This window comes from Helianthus annuus, chromosome 2 (genome assembly GCF_002127325.2).
Source record: "Helianthus annuus cultivar XRQ/B chromosome 2, HanXRQr2.0-SUNRISE, whole genome shotgun sequence".
In the NCBI taxonomy this organism is placed as follows: Eukaryota; Viridiplantae; Streptophyta; class Magnoliopsida; order Asterales; family Asteraceae; genus Helianthus; species Helianthus annuus.
This window is the reverse complement of record NC_035434.2, coordinates 137,823,307-137,845,193: the sequence shown is the minus strand read 5'-3', so window position 1 is coordinate 137,845,193 and position 21,887 is coordinate 137,823,307. Positions and strand designations below refer to the sequence as shown.

Sequence of the window (21,887 nt, the reverse complement as noted above, 5' to 3'; positions counted from 1 at the left end):
TGCGATATGGCAACAAGTATCCACTTTCTATAATGGATTGTTGCCACACATAAGGCAGACACTTGATTCTAGCTCCGGGGGACTTTTAGGTAATCGATGCCCACACGAAATATATAATCAAATTGAGGAAATTTCTCAAACCAATTTTCAATGGCACACCCCCCGGGGGAATAAATCTATTGCCCCCGGCGCCCATAAGGTCGATGAAAGCACTTCTTTACAAGCCCAAATCGAGGCCCTTTCTTCAAAGATAAAAAAAAATTGGAAATGACAAAAACAGTCTCGGTTATGGCTTGTGAAGGGTGCGGTGGGTCACATGAAAATTGGAGTTGTATGAAAGAAACGGACGATCAACAAGAAATGGTAAACTACATTGATAATAGACCTAGGCCGTCGGGTCCCCCAACGGGAACTTACAACCAAGGATGGCGAAACCACCCAAACCTTGGTTGGAGGGAACCCGGCAATAGTAGTAACCAACAAACCCAACGAACAAACTTTCAACAACCAAGAAATGAGTCACAAAATTTCACTCAACAAAGTGGACGAGAAAGGCTCGAAGATACTATATCTCGCCTCATCTCCGACACTGAAAAGAAAAACTCGGAAAGATTTCTACAATTAGAATCAAATTTTAGAAATCAACAAGCTATCATTCAAAACATAGAAAAACAATTAAATCAAATAGCTCAAAATTTTGCCGAGAGACCGCAAGGCGCATTACCAAGCAATACCGAAACAAACCCAAAAGCGCAAGTTCACCTCATCATGCTACGAAACCGCACCGTAGGGCCTGCAGAAGCGCCACCACCAACAGAAGAAACAGTACCCACACCTCTGCAGGAGAAGAACTCCCCTCCGTCACCAGAGCCTACCAAGGCTCCTCGAGTTCCATACCCCGGTAGGTTAATTCGTCAAAAGACCAATGAGCAATTCGCAAAGTTCGAAAGTCTGTTAAAACAATTGCATGTCAATATTCCTTTTATCGAGGTCCTAACCCAAATGCCCAAATACTCTAAATTCATGAGGGACTTCCTTACGCATAAAAAGAAAATTGAAAATTTGCAATTAGTCAATTTAGGCGAAGAATGCTCTGCACTCGTACTCAATAAACTTCCCCAAAAGAAAATCGATCCCGGAAGCTTCACGATTCCCTGTTCAATAGGGGAATCCCCCGTTCGTAATGCTCTAGCCGACCTTGGGGCTAGCATTAACCTCATGCCCTCATCTATGTTTAAAAGACTCGGCTTGGGAACCACGAGCCCCACAAAAATGAGCATACAACTCGCTGATCGCTCCGTCAAATTTCCACAGGGTGTCATCGAAAACGTTGTGGTAAAGGTAAGCAGATTCGTCTATCCAGCCGACTTTGTCATACTAGATATGGAAGAAGACACCGAGGTTCCCCTCATACTAGGAAGACCCTTTCTTGCCACAGCCCAAGCGGTGGTAGATATGAATGACGGAACACTCACTTTGAGATATGGGGATGATGAAGTAAAATTCGGAGTCGGGAAAAGAATAGAGGACGACGACCCGGTTAACTACATGAAGGTTATTGATTTGAGCTTGGATGCTGCTCTCCGACGGTGTAACATGGGACACCAAGCATCCCACTCAGAAAACATATAACCTCGCATTGGGTCTAGCCAAGGACCCTTATAAACGTGGCGCACCACGGAGGCATTCCGCGGAACTATCCTTAGTTTAGTTTAATCTTTTAGTTTTAATTTGCTGGAATAAAACACACTTACGGTGGTAATGGATGAAAAAGGGAACGAGAAAAATGGCCCCATGCACAAAGAACAGAGCAACCCGACACAAATCTCCATCACAGAAGGCTCAACACGGGCCGTGCCCAACCAACACGGCCCCGTGCTGAACCACCTGCAGAAAAATGCCCAGTTCAGGTAACTGGACACGGGCCGTGTTCAACGCCCCCGTGTCCAGGCTTCTGTCTCATTTCTTTAATTTCTGTTACTGGCACCTGACCATGGGGCCGTTCCCGGTCACCACGGGGCCGTGTCCAGGCTGCCAGTAACATAAATCTTTGCTTTTTAACACCACACCACACATCCAATCAACCTAAAAATTTATTTTTGGGACACATTGAGGACAATGTGTAATTTAAGTGTGGGGGGGGGGGGAAGCTAACACTTTGAAATTTTGCAAGTCCTAACAACAAGCCTTACACAAAACTCTATTGGAACCGCTAAACACCCAAATTTTTTTCAAAAAATCCTTTCATTTTTACTTGTCTAAAGTTTAAGTTAGGAATCACAAGATCAATAAGGTTATATTTTTATAAAATTTACAACCGAAAGCGTCGTGATACAAGAACCAACATAAGAAAATTATGAAACGGCATAACAAGTCTAGTTAAAATTTAATTATATATACTTGATCACATCAAAAACCCATTCCCACAAAAGTGAGTTTTTGAGCCTTTATTGAGCATACAAATTTACATCTTTAGACTAAATGCTCATTTTTCGTTTCTTGTGTGAATAGCCGCTTGGTTCTTACAACTCTAGAACTTGCCACGACGATTCATTCCCGGTCCTTACCAACTTAAACCCAAGTAAGTAAATGATGGAGGCATTAGGACTAACCATTTTTCTTTCTATACCATTATTTTTTCAATTTTTTTACCACCTACCCAAAAATCCCCCTAGTTAACCCCTTTGAGCCTAAACCTTTCATTTCATTACCCTAAAACCCTTTTCACCCACCAAAAACCCTTTTTTTTATTTTTCACCCTTTATTTTAGTAACAAAGCTCGGTTTCTCGCAAGCTCGTTCTTTTATGTGACTAAAAAAAATAAAAATATATATATATATATATATATAATGATGAAGTTAAAAACAAACAAAGCTATACAAACAAAAGCTTGTTTGGAGAAATACTTCAAAATAAAAAGTCACTAAAATTTTTTTTCGAAAACCGACGCTTTTTACGCTTTTCGCCCTTTTACTAACCACTAACCCAACCACCTACCTTTAACCCAAGCCTAACCCTTCATCCAAAAAGTCCTCTTGATATTTACAAAGGTATAAAGTTAAAAAGGAGGAGGATTGATTGCTTGGCAAGCCTATGGAAGGCGTGAGTTCCATGCCGCTCTCGAGTGATTCACTAAAAATACACCTACGGCCGAGTGTTGAGTGATTTATCCCGTGAGGTATGTGAACTTGTATATAAATAAAATTTAAAAAAAGGCATGTTATGCCAAAATAAGTAATTTATCCTATGAGACGTTCTCAATAAATCATAACGAATAGGATTGTGAATAAATAAAAATAAAACCTAAAAAGATCTTTGGATTCCCGACACTCTATGACAAACCAAAAACATTCTCTTCTACCTATTCCATTTGGGAGTGTAAGCCACATTTAAAGAATTTTGCTTGAGGACAAGCAAAAGTTCAACTGTGGGGTATTTGATGTGTGTAAAATGCAACATATAAATCACATCAATTAAGGCATAAAACTAACCCTTTTTAAGTACTAATGTTGGAAAAAGAGTGTTTTTGTCTTCCTTTTGTATTTTCAGGATGAAATGAGCTCAAATTCACAAAAGAAGCAAAAAGACAACTAATTCTAGCATAAATACAAGAAAAGGAATAAAAGTAGACTGCCCGGACCCTCAACGGCATCCTCCAAAGCAAAGAAGAGAAAACAGAAGCCTGAACACGCCCCGTGCTCAGCCAGCACGGGGCCGTGCCCAAGAAGCAGCATAAAAGACAAACTTGTAGAAGTTTCCATTGCCCACCACGGGGCCGTGTCCAGTGAGCACGGGGGCGTGGTGAAAGTACAGCAGGCGCATTAATTGTAATTGCGAATTACAAGTAATGAGGAGAGAGAGTGTCACACGGGCACGGGGGCGTGTCCAGCGGACACAGGGCCGTGCCCAGCCTTCTATTCAGCCTATAAATAGGGGTGCTTGGTTTCATTCCATCTCATCCCTTGGCACACCACCTCTCTCACACTTCATCCACCACCCACCACCACCATAACACCATCATCCACCACCATCATCCATTGTCCATCGTAGAGTGTGTGAGTCGTCTCGGGATCCAAGATTGATCGTAAGAGTTCTTGACAATCAAGGCCATGTTTGCCTAAGTCTCTTACATCACTTGGTGAAGACAAGTGTTTAGTATAATACTTTTTATTTTTAATCTTTTGCACTTTTTATTTGGTTTTGTATTAATGACTTTAATAACTAGTTGCTTATGTTGAAGGTGATCTTTCCTTATCGTTTGTCCGTGGTGTCTTGGCATTATTTTACTGTCTATATAAAATAAAAGATTTTCACCATTCATATCTCCACGGTCTATATGGAGGTATGTTGGCTACCTGGTCGGGGGTTAAGGGAACGGTTTGGTAAGGGTCTTGCCCTTGTTCAGCGTTTAGAGGTCCTGCAAGGGACCTGGGTCAAATTTAGTAGGATCTCCTTTAATGCCCATAGGTATTGGATGGCGGGGATCCAAACTCTTTGACCCCCTCATAAGTTAGCTACTATTAATACTATAACCCGGCTATTTAGGACTGTATCCCTGCTGACTCAGACTACTTAGCCGAGGGTAACGTCACCGCCAAAAGCGGGGCCTACCATAATTTGCATTAATAACTTAATTCATTATCTTCCAATAATCCAGCCCTTTAGGATTGTATCCTTGTTGACTCAAACTACTGGGTTGAGGGTAACGTCGCCTTCAAAAGAGGGGCCTACTACAATAACTAAGATAATCTCTTAAACAAGTGCAAAAGTGCGAAAATAATCAAAGGTTATACTAATACACGAGTCGGATCCAAGTGATTCATCTTGTCTATCTGTTTTTATTTTTATTTTATTTTTCAGCATTTAGTTAGATTTTATTTTCTTAGTTTAAAAACATTTTTCTCACTTTTTGATTTGATTAGACGTTGAGGATAAACCGGTATTAAAAGCTCTTGTGTCCTTGGACGACCTCGGTATCTTACCAACACTATACTACGTCCACGATGGGTGCACTTGCCCATATGTGTGTTTAGTGTTAGTGAATATCGTGTTTTATAAATTTAAAACTTGGCTAAAGGTGTAAAAAAGGCTTAATTATATATCTAAATTATATACACACCAACACACATCACTAACTTTTTGTTGTGTAACAACCTGGGGTATTAACACTAACTTTTGTTAACTTTGCTATCAAGTTTGAGTGAAATTACTAGTATACCCTTTTGCAACTACAAGGACTATTTATGCAATTAACTTTATTTTAATACAGGGACCATTTTTGTAATTACTCAACAATGTTTTCCCACTTTGTGAAGCTTCTGCATGCCACGTTACCCCACCCTTTTAGCGAGAGAGAGAGAGAGAGAGAGAGAGAGAGAGATATGCAGGGTGCAGAGACTAGCGGCGGCGATTAGGGTTCCGCCGCAAACACGACGATGGCGATGGCTGTGGTTGAATTCTACTGATGTTGGGAGAGAGATGAGAGCGATAGATTAAGAAAGTGGTGTCTTGTTTGAATGCTCTGGTGATCCTTCAGTTTTCCGGTGAAGTTCCAGTCAATTTCTGTTCACTAGCGAGGTGTCAGCCAAACTCCGGCGAGGTGGTTCTAATCGACTCATTAGGCTATAGGGTGTGGTCATGATCCTCATGACCACCATGACACTCCACGTCAGCGCCATGTCACCCACCTCTAATCCATAATCCAAAACCACTACCCTAAGGATGTGGTCATGACCCAAACCACTATTCCCTCATTTATTTTAATTTATCTTTGTCTAAAGAAAAAGGAAATGATTACTTGAAAAATGTAAAGGAGGACCATGGTTGCCTTGGTTTAATCCATGCAAACCATGGTGGATTAGTAAAGGGGGTGATATAGCCTTCCATTCATGTTCTTACGTGGCAAATCATGTCCAACCATGATCTCCATACCCTTTAGCCTTATAAAATAAATATAAAAATAAATAAAAAAATCTTTTTTGAAAAAAATCTTTAGTGAGTATTCATAAAACTTACATTTTAATATACACATATACATACATAAATAAATATTTAGATTATATAAAAAATTTAACGGGTGCATATTATAAAATAAATATAAAAATAAATGAATTAAAAATCTGATTTTTTAAAATCTTACTTTTAAAAAGTCTTTAGTCACTATTCATCAAACTTACATTTTGATATATACTAGTGAAATTCCCTGCGCTACGTGGCGGGGAATTCGAACGTTATCGATTCGTTTCGTTTTATAACGGGATAAGCATGGTACTCGTTCGGTATCGAAAGTATCAGTACCGGAAAACGGGAAAAGGTGGAACCGATACCGAATACATCGGTTCAGTACAGGTACTGATACGGTATCATTACTTACCGGTGTTTTACCCGTAAATACCGGTACCGTACAAAAATTACAAATTTAGAAGCAGATAAAACAACATAAAAGTGAAAAAAGAAGAAGGAATAAATAACGGAAAATATTATTAAGAATAATAGACAAAGAAAAAAAATAATAAATGAAACAATTTACTCAAACTTTTATTTTAAAATTTTTTTTCCCATGAACGGCTTCAAACCCGAGACACTCACTATATTTGAATGTTCATACAATAACTGAATTGCGAAAATTTTCCTTAATAGCTTCGCGCAATAATAACTATTATATACACATAAAACGGAAAAGGACAAAAAAAAAAAAGAAACAACAAAGCAAAGAAAAACGATGACATAAATGTAAATTTAAATTGAGGGTAAAATCGTAATTTGACTGGGAGGAGAAAAATAAAATTAATTGCAAAACTGTAAATTTAAACGGGGCAAAATGGTAATTTTGAACCGAGAGCAAAATTGTAATTTTTAGTTGTGGGCCAAAGCATAATTTCATTTTGAAGCGGGTAAAATCGTAATTTTGAATTGATGGCAAAAGCGAAATTTTAAAGCGGAGATAAAATCGTAAATTAGTTGGGCCAATGGGAGAGTTCCAGGCAGCTGCCTGGCACTATTCCCCTATCTTGTGTCTGTCATTATACACTGGGGGCAAAATCGTAATTTAACCGAAAAAGCAAACAAAACCGATGACAAAATAGTAAATTTCAATTGAGGGCAAAATCTTAATTTTGAACAGAGGGGAAAATTGTATTTTTTTCACTGGGAGCAAAAGCATAATTTTATTTTGAACCGGAGGTAAAAATGTAATTTTAAACTGATGGAAAAATCGTAATTTTAAAATGGGACAAAATCATAAATTGGTTTGGCCCAAATTTCACAACTAATGACGTACTTGTAATTTCAATCTTTAAAATATTATATATATTTCCTGTATTGGTTTATATTTAAATAAAAGTAATTGATTAATAATTGAAATTATACAATAATAATTATTAGTAGGATAAATGTAACAAATATAACTAATTGATTAATAATTGAAATTATCTTGAGAAGATTTTTGTATGGGACAACAACGTTGAATATATTTTTGTGAAAAAATAGAAGTAAAATAATACGATACGAAAATCAATTTCTATGGATGGACCTTTTGATTGGTTTAATTATTACCACCCTCTTGCTACACATAACCCAAACACAAACTCACCGACCCACCGTCTTCCCCTCTTTCTCTCTCTGTTTCACCGTCTTGTCTATTTTCTCAATTATCATCCTCAGATTCATAATAAACCAGCATCCCAAATTTGTTGCATTTTGAATTGAGAATTTGATAATGGTCAACTTCCTTTTCATTGAGCACATGCCATACAATATATACACACTGTTTACAATCAATCCTAAATATAGGAGATATGAGTTAAATCAATTACAATAATTTACTAAACTAAATTCCTTAAATCATGGAAATCTATCACCCCCCGTCAATCGCACAGGTGGGGGACCAACGCGTAGCATGGAACGGAACCGATCAAAGAGCGGACGTGGAAGGCTCTTGGTAAAAATGCCAGCCACCTGAAGATTGGATGGAACGAACTTTGTATGAAGACGGCCCGATGAAACTAGCTCTCGAACAAAGTGGTAATCAATGTCGATGTGCTTAGCACGCTTGTGAGACACGGGATTTTGACTGAGAAATATAGCACTTTTATTATCACACATGAGTGTTGGACGATCCGTTGGCAGTGCATAAAGTTCTTGAAGAAGATGAGTTAACCAGATGATCTCTGCTGCAGTATTTGCCATAGCACGGTATTCGGATTCACAGCTCGAGCGAGAAACAGTCGGTTGTTTCTTTGCACTCCAAGAAACTAAATTTCCTCCTAAGTAGATTGAGTAGCCATAGGTGGAGCGCCGTGTTTCAACACACCTTGCCCAGTCGGCATCCGAGTAACCAACTAGTTGTGTAGTGGCCGGTTTGGAGAAAGAAAGTCCAAACGTAATGGTCCCCTTAACATATCGGAGAATACGTTTAACTGATTGAAAATGAGATATGGTAGGGGCCTGAAGATGCTGACTTGCCTGATTTACTGCATAGGATATGTCTGGTCGGGTAATAGTGAGGTATTGTAGAGCTCCAACCAAGGACCGATATAGAGTAGCATCATGAAAGGGAACCCCTGTGGATGTGAAGGTTTCAGATGTGGATAGGGGAGTGGCAGCTGGTTTGGAGTCCAATAATCCTGCTCGGGCTAAGATGTCATGTGCATATTTTGCTTGGCTTAGAAAGAGACCCGAAGATTGGTGTGTAACCCCAAGACCCAGAAAGTAACCCAACGGACCAAGATCCTTTAGAGAGAATTCCTTGTTTAGACGAGAGATGAAGGCTTGGATGAAGCCGATATCATTTCCTGTGATGATTATATCGTCGACATAAACTAGAAGATAAATTAGCATATGATCTTTCTTGAAGATGAAAAGTGATGTATCAGACTTACTACATGTGAAACCATTTTGTAATAGGAAGGAACTGAGCCTTTGAAACCACGCACGTGGTGCCTGCTTAAGGCCGTAAAGGGCCTTTTGCAGTCGACACACATGATGCGGATGAGCGGAGTCAACGAACCCTGGTGGTTGCTCCATGTACACTGTTTCGGTAAGAGTGCCATTTAGAAAGGCATTTCGGACATCTAACTGACGCAATGGCCAGTCATAAAAAGTGGCAAGAGCAAGAACAACCCGAACAGTTGAAGATTTAACGACCGGACTAAAGGTATGAAAATAATCGAGTCCGGGAATTTGAGTGAAGCCTTGGGCCACCAACCGGGCTTTGTAGCGATCCACAGAACCATCACTTTTAAATTTTGTACGAAAGATCCATTTGGAACCGACAACGTTTGTGTAAGGAGGTCGAGGTACCAAGCTCCAAGTTTGATTCTGTTGAAGAGCAGTGAGTTCCTCTTCCATAGCCTTGACCCATTTAGGATGTTTAGAGGCAGATTTGAAACCTTTGGGATTGTGTTCGGCAAATAAAGCATGGTGTAGAGTGTCAAGAGTGGTAAGATCGGCATGATGTTTGGGTTTAAAGATGCCGTGTTTGGAGCGAGTCATCATCGGATGAGAGGGTTGCGGAATGGGAGGTGGTGATGTAGGTGGTGTAGGAGGTTGTGGTGAGGGAGGAGAGTTGTTGAGATGATGAGCGGATGAAGGTGGGGAGGAGTTGTAGTGATTTGGTGAGGCTGGAGTTGATGGAATAGGAGAAGGTGGTGGATCAGGTTGGTGTGTAGGTGGGTTAGGGATATGATCAGAAGGTAAGGAACATAAATTGCATGGGATGGACATGTTATGTGTGCATGGGGTAGGTGTGGGTGACGTAGGGATAGGAAGATGGTTTTGGTGAGCAAAGGGGATGGCAGGCAATGATTCATCATAATTGGAAAACATCAAAGTTGCCTCATTGACAGGAGGAATTTGTCCACTAAAAGGAAACACATCTTCATCAAATTGTGCATGACGGGTTATATACACACGGTTTGCAAGAGGATCCAAACATCGATATCCCTTGTACTTTGGGCTATAACCGATGAAGACACATGGGGCGCTTCGTGGAGATAGCTTGTGCTTGGCATAATCCCTTAAGTAGGGAAACACACGACAACCGAAAACTCGAAAGTTCACATAAGTAGGTGGGTCTCCATATAGCATTTCAAAAGGAGATTTGTACTTTAAGATGGACGTTGGTAGGCGATTTATAATGAAGGTGGCAGAAGCAAACGCATCTACCCAAAATTCTGTCGGTGCATGTGAGTTGAACAACATGACAAGTCCAGTTTCGGTGATATGTCGGTGCTTTCGTTCGGCGCGACCGTTTTGTTCCGGAGTATGGGGACACGAGAGTCGATGGTGTATCCCTTGTTCTTGCAAAAATTTTTGAACCCGGTTGTTTGTGAATTCGGTTCCGCCATCAGATTGAAAAACTTTAATTTTGCATGCTAGTTGATTTTGAACAAAGGGTACAAAAGTTAATAAAACATTGCAAAATTCAGATTTATGAGTGAGTGGATACATCCATGTGAACCTAGAATAATCGTCTATAAAAACAGCATAATAACGATATCCATCGGTTGACACAACGGGAGCGGGTCCCCAAAGATCACAATGTATTAAATCAAGAGCATGCAAACTACGTTTATTATTCAACTCAAATGGTAAACGATGAGATTTCGACAATTGACAAGGCGAACAAAGACCGGGTTTCGGTAGCAATGAAGTAACAAATAAACTACCATTGTTATGCAATTTAGAAATAACGTCAAACGACACATGACCAAGACGATTATGCCACTTTTCAAAGGAGGCTTTGAGATGATGAGACGAATGGGATGCCATGAAGGCCTGTTGTCCTTCACGTAGAATATAAAATCCATTCTCACATGTTCCTTTTGCTAGGATTTGCTTCGTGAGGCGAACCTGGATATGGAAAAAATGATTAGAAAAGAGAACATCGACGGGAGAATCATGTGTAAGTTGGCTAACCGAAAGTAATCGTTTGGTGATATGTGGAACAACTAGAACATTTTTTAAAGGAATGTTATTTTGAACAGTTGTATTACCAATATGGGTGACAGGTAAAGAGGTTCCATTACCGAAGGAAACAAAGTTTTTACCCGTGGCACTATGGATATTGGCAAGATCATCCGAAGTGGGAGTCATGTGGGCTGTCGCTCCGGTATCGGTGGTCCAATCCGGATGGTTTTGAGTCACGTGGCACTGAGCATGGAATGCTTGTGCAAGATTGGCATCAAGGATGGGTGCACGTTGTGCAAAGGTGGAAAGATTTGGACACACGTTTGCATAATGGCCATCCTTCCTGCATAATTGGCAGTGAGGTGGACGTCGAACACGACCACGACCCATGCCACGAGAGCGACCACGGTTAGTAGAATAAGAGGATTGAAAGTTGCGAGATGAGTTACCAGATTTGACGGATAGGGCCGTGAAGGCTGCCGGTGGTGTGAAAGAAACATTCATGGTTTGAACAAAAATCTCATGATTTTCGGCTTTGGCAAGGAGATCACAGAAGACACTGGTACCGGAGAGTGCACGGTGGACAGTGGAGAAGTTTTGAAACTCATTTCCTAGTCCCCGAAGGAACCAGTGACACTTGTCATTCTCGGATGGTGGATGGCTGATGGCGGCAAGTTGGTCACAGAGAGATTTAAACTTGCGACCATATTCGGCAACAGTGGCGGACCCTTTTTGCATCTGTTGGAGGGTATCTTGAAGAGTGTAAACACGCTCCAATGAAGAATTGTTGTAAGCATTTTCGAGAGCGAGCCAAATGCCTTTGGCAGAGGTGAGTCCGATGATTTCAGTCATAGCTTCTTCGGAAAGAGAGGATTGAATGAGGAGGCGGACAGTTTGATCCTTTTCTGTCCATGTGGTAAAGTCGGGATTAACGGAGGTTTTGTCATTGACAGTGATGTTTTTAGGAGGAGTCGCGGTGGACCCGTCAACATGACCGAGCAACCCTTGAAAGGAGAGAACGGGTTGGATTTGGTTTTTCCATGACTGGTAGTTTGTGGGGGATAATTTAATGGGGATGAAGTGTAGTAGAAAGTGAAGAGGGATGGTTGTTTGTTGGCTGGAAGTCATGGTGGGAGGAGGAGAAAGAAGGGACGGTGACTGGAAAGGGGAAAAGAGAAGGAAAAAAAAAAGATTGCCTAGGAAATTAGGCTGATACCATGAGAATTTGATAATGGTCAACTTCCTTTTCATTGAGCACATGCCATACAATATATACACACTGTTTACAATCAATCCTAAATATAGGAGATATGATTTAAATCAATTACAATAATTTACTAAACTAAATTCCTTAAATCATGGAAGTCTATCATGAATGAGGTAAACCAAAAATTATTCTTTCTCTAACAACCAGGTAAAGATTAAAAGGAAAAAAAAATCCTACCTGCAAAATCTTAATAATCAAAGCAGAGATTTGATTCTTAGTTTTCAAAAGTTATTTCATTGCTCACATGTAACTGCAACTTAAATCTAACCAGGATGATGGTGATGCGTTCGACATGGTGAAGTAAAGTTTCGGATTGAGAGCTGCTAATCCAGGAACCGGCGAGTTTGACGGAGCCTCGGTCCCGATACGATGTGTTCGGTGCGATTATTATTACTAAGAAAGGAGTAGAAGATAGATACTGTCACACCTCAACCGATGACGGAAACATCGGGGCACGGCACTGAGCGAAACAGATTGTCAAGAGAAATTCCATAACAACTAAATTACCGGATAGTTAATATTATGTCCCATACCATAACCTATCAAGCAATTAATTATTACAGACATAGATATCCTCAAAACAAAACATGTTCCGACAACTCAGATTTAAATAAATAAATTGTCTTTGTTTCTAGACTCTCCTACTCGATTCCATGAAAGCAAGCAACATCCTAGCATCTCAAACACCTGTCACATACGTTAAAGTAAAGTGAATACACATAGTGTAAAGGTGAGCATATAAGTTTAATAGTAGAGTTTGAAATCGTTTACGCATAACCAACATGTAACATGTAGCAAAGTGAAAGCTAGTAGGTTATCGACAGAGAAATATGCACAGACGTAACTGCGAGTTGTAGAATGCGCAGCACATATCCCCACTGGGACACGTGAAGTAAAGCCCTTAACAATCCCTGTCCACGACAGGTGCTGAGTCCAAACTATAGTACTATCGTTGCTAAGGTGTCAGACAATAATCACTATGTTAACATAACATACAATCATTCATCGAATAACACGTAACATGCAATAACAGTCAGCGTATAAATAGTGTTTGCGTTGTGTGTCAATTGTGATTTGAATAGGTAACGTATGTAACACCCAAAAGTGCGTAAAGCTAAAAGGGATCGAGTATACTCACAGATCGTGCTTAACAAGTAAACACTCTCTTGGATTGAAGGGAGCGTTGAGAGATTAATCTGAACAGTTAACGATAGCATAAGCGAAGAACGGCGCGTAAAATGGTGCAAAAGGACCAAGTGTCGAACGGTAATCCGATGGATGGCAATCAGATCGGATGGTCATTCGATCGGATGTCAATCCGTTCGGATGGTCATCCGATCGGATGGCCATTCAGTCAGATTGACATTTTGTTTGGTAAGGATGTGTTTGTGTATGATGGCTTTGAAGTTTTCGTTGTAGCATTTTGAAAACAAAGAAGTATCTCTACCTTTCAGGTCGTTCGATCGAACGACAGTTCGATCGGATGGCGATCCGTTCGGCGAGATATTTCTCAGAGAACAAGTTCACAGCAGGATTGTCACTCGATCGGATGGTCTACCGATCGGATGGCAATCCATTAGAAATTGACTATACATTGAACATGTTGAAAATTGTTAAGTGTTGAACCTCAAGTGCAATCTGATCGGATTACAGTTCGATCGGATGGCAATCCGATCGGACGACAATCTGTCCCAACGAATCTGATCGTCTTGAACTTGATTATTTTGAAAGTTTGCGGTTTGTTCGAGACGGTTTGACACCGTACTAAACAACAGAAACTCCACCAAGACCCAAGCCGCCCGATCAAACAGGAATCACCCAAACTCGACCAGTTAACTGGTTGTAACACCTCGTAAAATCATACCCAATAAAATAAAGACACGTGCCATGTAAGATAAACGTGTCAGGAACCCGGATCAAGTAAAAGATGTATGGTAGGATTTAAAAGTGTCGACATGTTAATAAACACCTCTGAGCGACCTAATTATAAATCCCAAGACCTTAATCAATATGATGAACATCTGATATTACAACAAATTCAATTTACAAGAAAATTTGGGTTTTTAAATAATGTTACAACAAAGTTCATAATCAAATTCTTATTCAAAAGAATTAAACTTTATTCAAGTGCATGGCAAAACCTTCCACAAGAATCCAAGGCAACATAAGTGCATGGCTAGGCATGCATAACCTTTCAGAACTGATCATGTGGTCCCATACTGTTGCAAAAGACCCAAGATTCGAATTAGGAAAGTTGCATGGTCAAAACTTTAAAGTTTAGAAATTTTGTCTTCTGATAAAGGCTTACGGACCGCAAAGGTGAACTCTTACGGTCCGTAAGGGCACGGAGCTGGGCGATGGTTCCTGAAAAGCGGTTACGGACCGCAAAGCCTAAGGCTTACGGTCCGTAAGACCTGTAACTGGGCAGAATTTTGGACAGATGCCAGTATAACCAGTTACACCGCCTTATAAGAGTGGTTTTCGAAAATCAGGGGCCTTGCAACTGGTTTTTGGCATTATAGGGACACCTGGGAAGATCTCATAATAATTGTAGAGTTGTTTGGCATAATCCTATGAGATCAAAGTCCATATATATAGAGGTTCACTTGCAAACATTTGAGCACATCATTTGGAACTTCATTCTGAGGAATTCCGAAGCTTCTCTGATCAGCAACAAGTCTTCTTAGGATCTATAATCATGCTTAGGACTCTTGTAAGTGTCCTTAACCTTCCTTAATTCAGTTTTACTTAGTTAATTGGCCTAAAGTTAAACCGTCGTAATTAAGGTTTGACTTAGTGATTAATCACTAATGGTCCAGTCAATACTCGAATTAAGAGTATCTTTGAGTTGGTAATTATGTGAGTATTAAACACTTAAAAGGGTACTCTCTGATTCCCACTCTAACTGGGTTAATTGTCGGGTCAAAGTTAACCTTAAAAAATCAACAGGAAGCTAATTTTTAATTAAATACATAATTAACAATGTAGAAGCCATACAACCTGTTTTATTGTTCATATAACTTGGTAATTAATGTAAGAACATGTCTAAACATGTTCAACCCGACAATTTTCAGATTAAGCTCAGTTTGGAACCGAAAGTCACAAAAGTTGACTAACAGTTTGACTTTCAGTTCTGACCCATTAGAGTATAATTTAGGAATGCCTTAGAGCTTTATTAGGACCAAGTTACCTATAAGTATAATCCTCTGAGATTATACAACTTGGTTCATTAGTTATCCAATTCATTTGCATGTTTCCGTTATATGCTTAATTGTTGACCATTATGCCCTTTTGACCTTAAAATGATAATTTTGAAAATGTGAAAGAATAGGAACCTTCATTACTGATTTATAAACATGTCCCTAAAGTTTCACATCAGTTTGAGGTCTAGATTAGGAGTTATGCTCAATAGCGTAATTAGAAAGCTTTTTACTTAATAAACGGCATAATTAGCATATAGCCTATATAAACCCAATTTTTAATATCAAACTTTTTACCTACTGATATAAAATAATATTTTGGGATTTTTAAAGATTTTTATTTATTTTTAGGCTGAGCATAACATAGAGTTCTAAGCTTGATTCGGTAATTGCCAGTTTTGCCCTTTTGGCCTATAAAATGAGTATTACAAAACATTTTGATCCCAAACCTTTTGCTACAGATTTTATATGATTAATAAATTATTTTAAGCTTTCTGGAATAATAAAAATATTAGCTTTCTATATAAAACCCGGAATTAGCCCAAAATCGCCTTTTTAAGCGTTTTTAACGCATAGTATAAGTTAAAACTATTTTTAACATATAAGGTTTGCTACCTACTGATATTTTTAGTAAATTTTCATAATTAAACAGTAGGCAAAAGTTTTAAACTCATAATTCTAATTTTGACCTTTAAAGCCTATGTAAAATTACCAAAATGCCCCTTCGGTGCATAGTTTGGTTATGATTAATAAATTTCACATATATATAATACCCTACTGTTATGACTTATAAAAATAAGTATTTTTACTGATTATATCAGACCTAAAACTCAGTTTTATATTTAAACTCTTTTAAAGCTTTAAAATGACCAAAATACCCCTACGGGGCATAAATTGAGTTTAAATTCATTTTGGGCATAATGGAAGGTATCCTACTGATATCACAACATGTTTAAGGCATATTAACATAGGAAACTTGTTCTTGACTCTTTTGGTTACCCGTTACGCACTTTTCGCGTTCGGATCGGCTTATGTAACTAGTTTGCATAAATTAGCCGAAACGGGTCAAACCTTATCATCTTTGTCTCAAAATCCAGTATGTGTTTAGTTTACCCATATTAAACAAGTATACAAGCTTGTCAGGTCTAAACCACATTTTAATTTGGTCTTCGCTTAATCATGCATTTTTAGTATCTTCCTTTTGAAAACTAACCGGTCTAAGTCTAGGCTTAATTAAGACCCGTTAGGAATCTAATAGGTTATTTAAAAACCTTCGTTCCAGATTAGGAGCCCAGTAAAAGATACGTGCACTTGTTGATTTTGAATATTACTTGCTCAGGTAAATACTCTTAATTTATTTTCCCTATACGGGCTTGGGATACGGTATTATAAAAATACCGCTTGGTCGGGTGTGTAGTCATTTAAATCGTATTGTGATTGATGTATTTATATAACCTGTTTTAATCTGTATTATTTGGTGTATGGCCTTTGGGGGTTAAATGACCATGTCCCGGATATCCTTGGTATCATTCAAAGAAATGGCCACGGCCTAAGCACGGGGTGTAGGCGTACACCTGACAGTTGCATATGTAAAAAATGGTAATCCACTTAAAGGAATCAACCTTGTGGGCATTATACCTATGGTGTGTCAGTTAATCTAAGCCAGCTCTTCTAGCCGGTTCTAATGGACGACAAATAAGTAAAACTGTATACAAGATTATTTTAAATAATTGTCCCAAGTTATAAAAGATATTTTTGCCTAAGTGCATTCAAATTATTTTTCTAAAACATTTTCAACATGAGTCAGTTAATTGTATTTACCAGTGTAAACTGACGTATTTTCCAAAAGGGCTAAGTGCAGGTACTATACGAAATAGGCTGGCTACTCCAGGCATCAATAATCAAGTCTTGCAAGCTCTAGATGTTAAAGTATGTTGAACAATTTTCCTTTTTCTATTGATCCGCCTGTGGATCTATTACAGTCCATTTATGATACTTTGATATTACTATTATTTGGTTGTAATGTGATTCATTCTCTTTTGCTTCCGCTGTGCATTTAAAATTTGTGTTGTTTGACTATGATGCTATCAACTACGTCACGATACTCCCCACCGGGCCCACCGGTAATACGTGGAAATAACGGGGTGTGACAGGTTGGTATCAGAGCCAACACTGAGTGAATTAAACACTAGTCTTTTGTGTTTAATCTCAGTTACACAATTGCACATTCCTTGATTTCCGAGTCTAGACAAAGAACATAGGACAAATTCTGTTTTGTTTTATTTTTTGTCTTTTATTTTATATATATTTCTTGTTGTTATTTTGTTTATTTTGGCAGGTTCAACAAAAATGCCACCGAGATCCAGAAGAGGAGGTCGAGGCAAGGCACCATTTACCAGCAACGATCATGAGGCTGGACCTTCTCACAGACGAACGCCGTCAATTACGATGAGCACCAGTCTCCAGGAACCCTGGAGGACTTATGTGGAGCCTGCGAGGCGATCTGTCTCGCTCAGTTCATCACCCTCGTACCACCATTCTTTTGGGCTTCAATCCGACAATGAGCCCCAGAACCCGCAGCCTTCTTTTATACCTCTACAGCGGTCAAATTCGCACCATTCCTTCAACGACCCGACACCTTTTTTTCAGATCCGATTCAACTCAGCAAACTGTATTGAAGAACTGGTGGGTTTTAACCCACTAGGACGGAAGATCACTTCTCGGGAAGCCATGACATGGACATGGATGAAGACGCGGATCCCGTCGAGCCGCCAACCGGGACCCCCACTCATCCCATTGAGATCTCTGATGGGTCCTCTTTTCATGCATCACCTTACCGTGGTCCAGATAGTTATCAGGCGAGGTTCACCCAGTATGATTGGGTGTTTACACCTTCTTACCACTCCTCGCCCCATCAGCAGCAGCAGCAGGATCCTTCTGAGGATTCTCGGTTTGTGGCAGTCATTCCACCGCCACCGCCACCGCCACCACCACCAGTACAGCAACCGCCTCCGGAGCCACCGAGGCGACAAAGGTCAAACGCATGGATGTCCGTGCGAGGAGGAGTGCGTATCAGCACCCCTCAACCCTCAAGTGGCAGCCACCACCCGCCACTTCATGAAGACCCGCAGACAGGAGGGCCTTCAAACCCCGTCTCGGAGGTAGACTCTGCGCCTGTAGCGCCACCACCATTGGGTTTTGGTAAACCAATTCCTACATACGCCGGTTCAGCGGCGTACAACCCATTTGAGCAGCCGGCCCACACCAACTACAACTATGCTGAGGTTGATCCTTACCAGGCCGCATGGGATTACAATGCTCTCCACCCGGAGGGACCTTATGGAGCTCCATGGGGAGTTGGATACCCAGCTTATGGGTACCAACAACCGCCACCTCCCCAACCTCTACGCCAGGAGCCGCCGCAACCGCAACTGATACCCCCAGAACGCCAACAGGAGGTTCTCGATAGCTTGGACCAAGTTGAGCGGGAAGTTCAAGCAGAGCGCAGAAACAACCAAGGCTTCTTCAAGGGTTTGGCAAACCTGATCAAGGGGAAGACCAAGAAGAGGGATTTTTGAAAATCCTTGATTATTTTATTTTGTTGTAATCATGTCCCTGCGTGAACATTTGTTTCTGTATTCAGCCCCTGCGTGGGCATGTCTTTTTGTATTCTGCCCCTGCGTGGGCATGTCTTTCTGTTGACCCCTGCGAGGGTATGCTTGTTTGTTTAGCCCCTGCGTGGGCATGTTATTTCTTTATAAGTCCCGTTTAGGGCAAAATTGTACTTGTTTAATTTTTTTAATGGAATGGTCAATTTAAATTTTCATTTTTATTTATTATATGCATAAACATAAAATATGAAATAAATGAAAATAACATTCCTATTATAAGATCTACCATTATAATAAAATGGCAAAATCTAAAAAGGACAAGACCTAGCCATGTGTCACCTTAAGAGAGGGCCAAGATAGTAGTTCCACAATTAGATTCAGATCCATATTAATATCTCAAATTAGGATTGTTCTGCGTTTAAATATCAAAAAGAATCTTAAAGGTAAAACATAGCCTAAATGTCATTGCAGACATGGCCCAGATGGTAAAACCTATTCAAAAGATTCAAATCCTTGTTAACATCTGAAGACATGTTAACATTCTTGGCAAAAATGTGATTCGATAAAATCACATAAGTCATCCTTAAATTGGGTTATTCCAATTTTCCTTATTTAAAATAATCATCCCTTAAAGATGAAGTGCCTACGGGCTATAATTGACGTCCTTGAGACTACAGACAGTGGTAGCCTACAACTCCCTGTCAAGAAAAGGTAATGAACTTTGATTCAAACCTTAATGCCTCGATTCCATAAAATCTAGGCTTATAAACTAAACTTGTCCACGTGACTAGGCCTTTTTGTGCTATTATTAACTTATAATTTATGATTATGATAAAGGTCCTGAATAATTATATATTTAACAAATTAACTAAAATGGTTATTAAAAACCATGGTTAATAAATTGTCAAAAACAATAAAACTGCATAAGCTTCTATATAAACCTTGTCCTTATTTGATTTTATGTAGCAATTAAGCTACATGGCTAGGTCAGAAGAGGTAAACAGTCATCCATTGGAAAACCATGAAAATACTAAGATACATGTGACCGGTGCGGAACTGCAAGCATTAATAGATAATGCTGTTACAAAAGCTATGGAGCGGCAGTATAGTGAATCTAGCGGGACTCGAAGTAGGACCATATCCACACAGCACTCTAAATCTATCCCTAAGACTCATTCAGAAGCCCACAGCAAGCCACCCACTACCCAACCTAAGCCCAAGAAAGAGGATGTTCAACATTTCTCAAATCAACACAGTGTTCCATCCAAGAGGATAGTGTTTGATGATGAACCACGTACCAAGTCTTGTACCTATAAGTACTTTGTTTCCTGCAAACCCCAGGATTTCATTGGGGAGAAAGGGGCAATTGATTGTATGACCTAGTTAGATGAGATGGACACAGTGGTTGATATCAGCGGTTGTGCTGAAAGGGATATAGTGAAGTATGTATCCCAATCATTCAAGTGAGAGGCATTAGCATGGTGGTTATTCAAGCTGCTAGGAAGATCCCACTCTACAATTTGTCATGGGATCAGTTCGTTGCTCTCATTAAAGAGAATTACTGCCCTCAGCACGAGGTTGAAAGGATTGAGTTAGATTTTTTATCATTGGTAATGAAGAATTTAGATTGCCAAGCTTACCTCACCAGCTTCAATACCCTGTCTAGACTGGTTCCGTATTTGGTAACCCCGGAACCCAAAAGGATTGCTCGCTTTATTGGGGTTTTAGCCCCAGAAATTAAGGCCAGTGTTAAGGCATCCAGACCTGCTACTTTTAGGTCAGCAGCTGATCTATCTTTGTCCCTCACTTTGGATGCGGTCAGGCTAAGATCGCTCAAGAACTCTGAAGAGGGTAAGAGGAAGCGTAAGGATGATAACTCACGAAGATCTGAGAAGAAACACAAAGGTAATACGGACTTCAAGAAAAAGTCTGGGTTCAACAAGGGTAACCAACAGGTGGAGTTGAAGCCAAGGTGCAAGACTTGCCGGAAATGCCACTTTGGAAAATGCAGACTTGAGTCCAAGTCTGAGTCAGGACCAGCTGCATGTGGGTTATGCAAGTCTAAAGAGCACAAGACTGTAGATTGCAAGAAGATTAAGGATGCCACATGCTACAAATGCAATGAGAAAGGGCACATCAAGACCAACTGCTCTAAATACGCCATGAAGTCTGAAGAGGTCAAGAAGACCAATGCAAGGGTCTTCCGGATGGATGCACGAGAAGCCATTCAGGACGACAATGTGATCACAGGTACCTTCCTCATAAATGATGTTTATACAAGGGTGTTATTTGATTCAGGTGCTGATAAATCATTTGTAGACGATAAGTTTTGTAAGTTGTTGAATTTACCTGTTAAAACCCTAAGTGTGAAGTATGAGGTAGAATTAGTTGATGGTACCTTAGAGACAGCCTCAACCGTGTTAGATGGATGTGTTATATCCATTAGGAACCACTCCTTCCCGTTGTCCTTACTTCCTTTGAAGTTAGCCGGTTTCGACGTAGTTATAGGCATGGACTGGCTATCCCATAATCAAGCCCAGATCGTTTGCAACAAGAAGCAAGTGGCAATCAAGACTCCGTCTGTTGAGCCACTTACCATTCAGGGAGATACCCAGTATGGACTGCCTGAGCAAGTATCTATGCTCAAGGCATCTAGGTGTTTGAAGAAGGGTTGTGTCATTTATATGGTACAGGTAACTATTGATGAGCAGAAGCCCAAGGTTGAAGACATTCCAGTCATTTCTGAATACCCAGAAGTTTTCCCGGAAGAACTACCTGGTTTACCAGCAGATAGGCAAGTAGAATTCAGAATTGACATCATCCCTGGAGCAACGCCTGTCGCAAGAGCTCCTTATAGGTTGGCACCAACAGAGATGAAGGAGTTGAGGACTCAACTAGATG

The 21,887-nt window shown here is 40.0% G+C and overlaps 1 protein-coding gene across 1 annotated transcript; it reads left to right on the top strand.

The window, feature by feature from the left end:
* Nucleotides 1-18,422: 18,422 nt before the first annotated feature.
* Nucleotides 18,423-18,953, top strand: LOC110896771 (formin-like protein 20). The gene has a single exon (XM_022143904.1). It carries the CDS (start codon nucleotides 18,423-18,425, stop codon nucleotides 18,951-18,953), a length of 531 nt encoding a protein of 176 aa, XP_021999596.1.
* The last annotated feature ends 2,934 nt before the right edge of the window (nucleotides 18,954-21,887 follow it).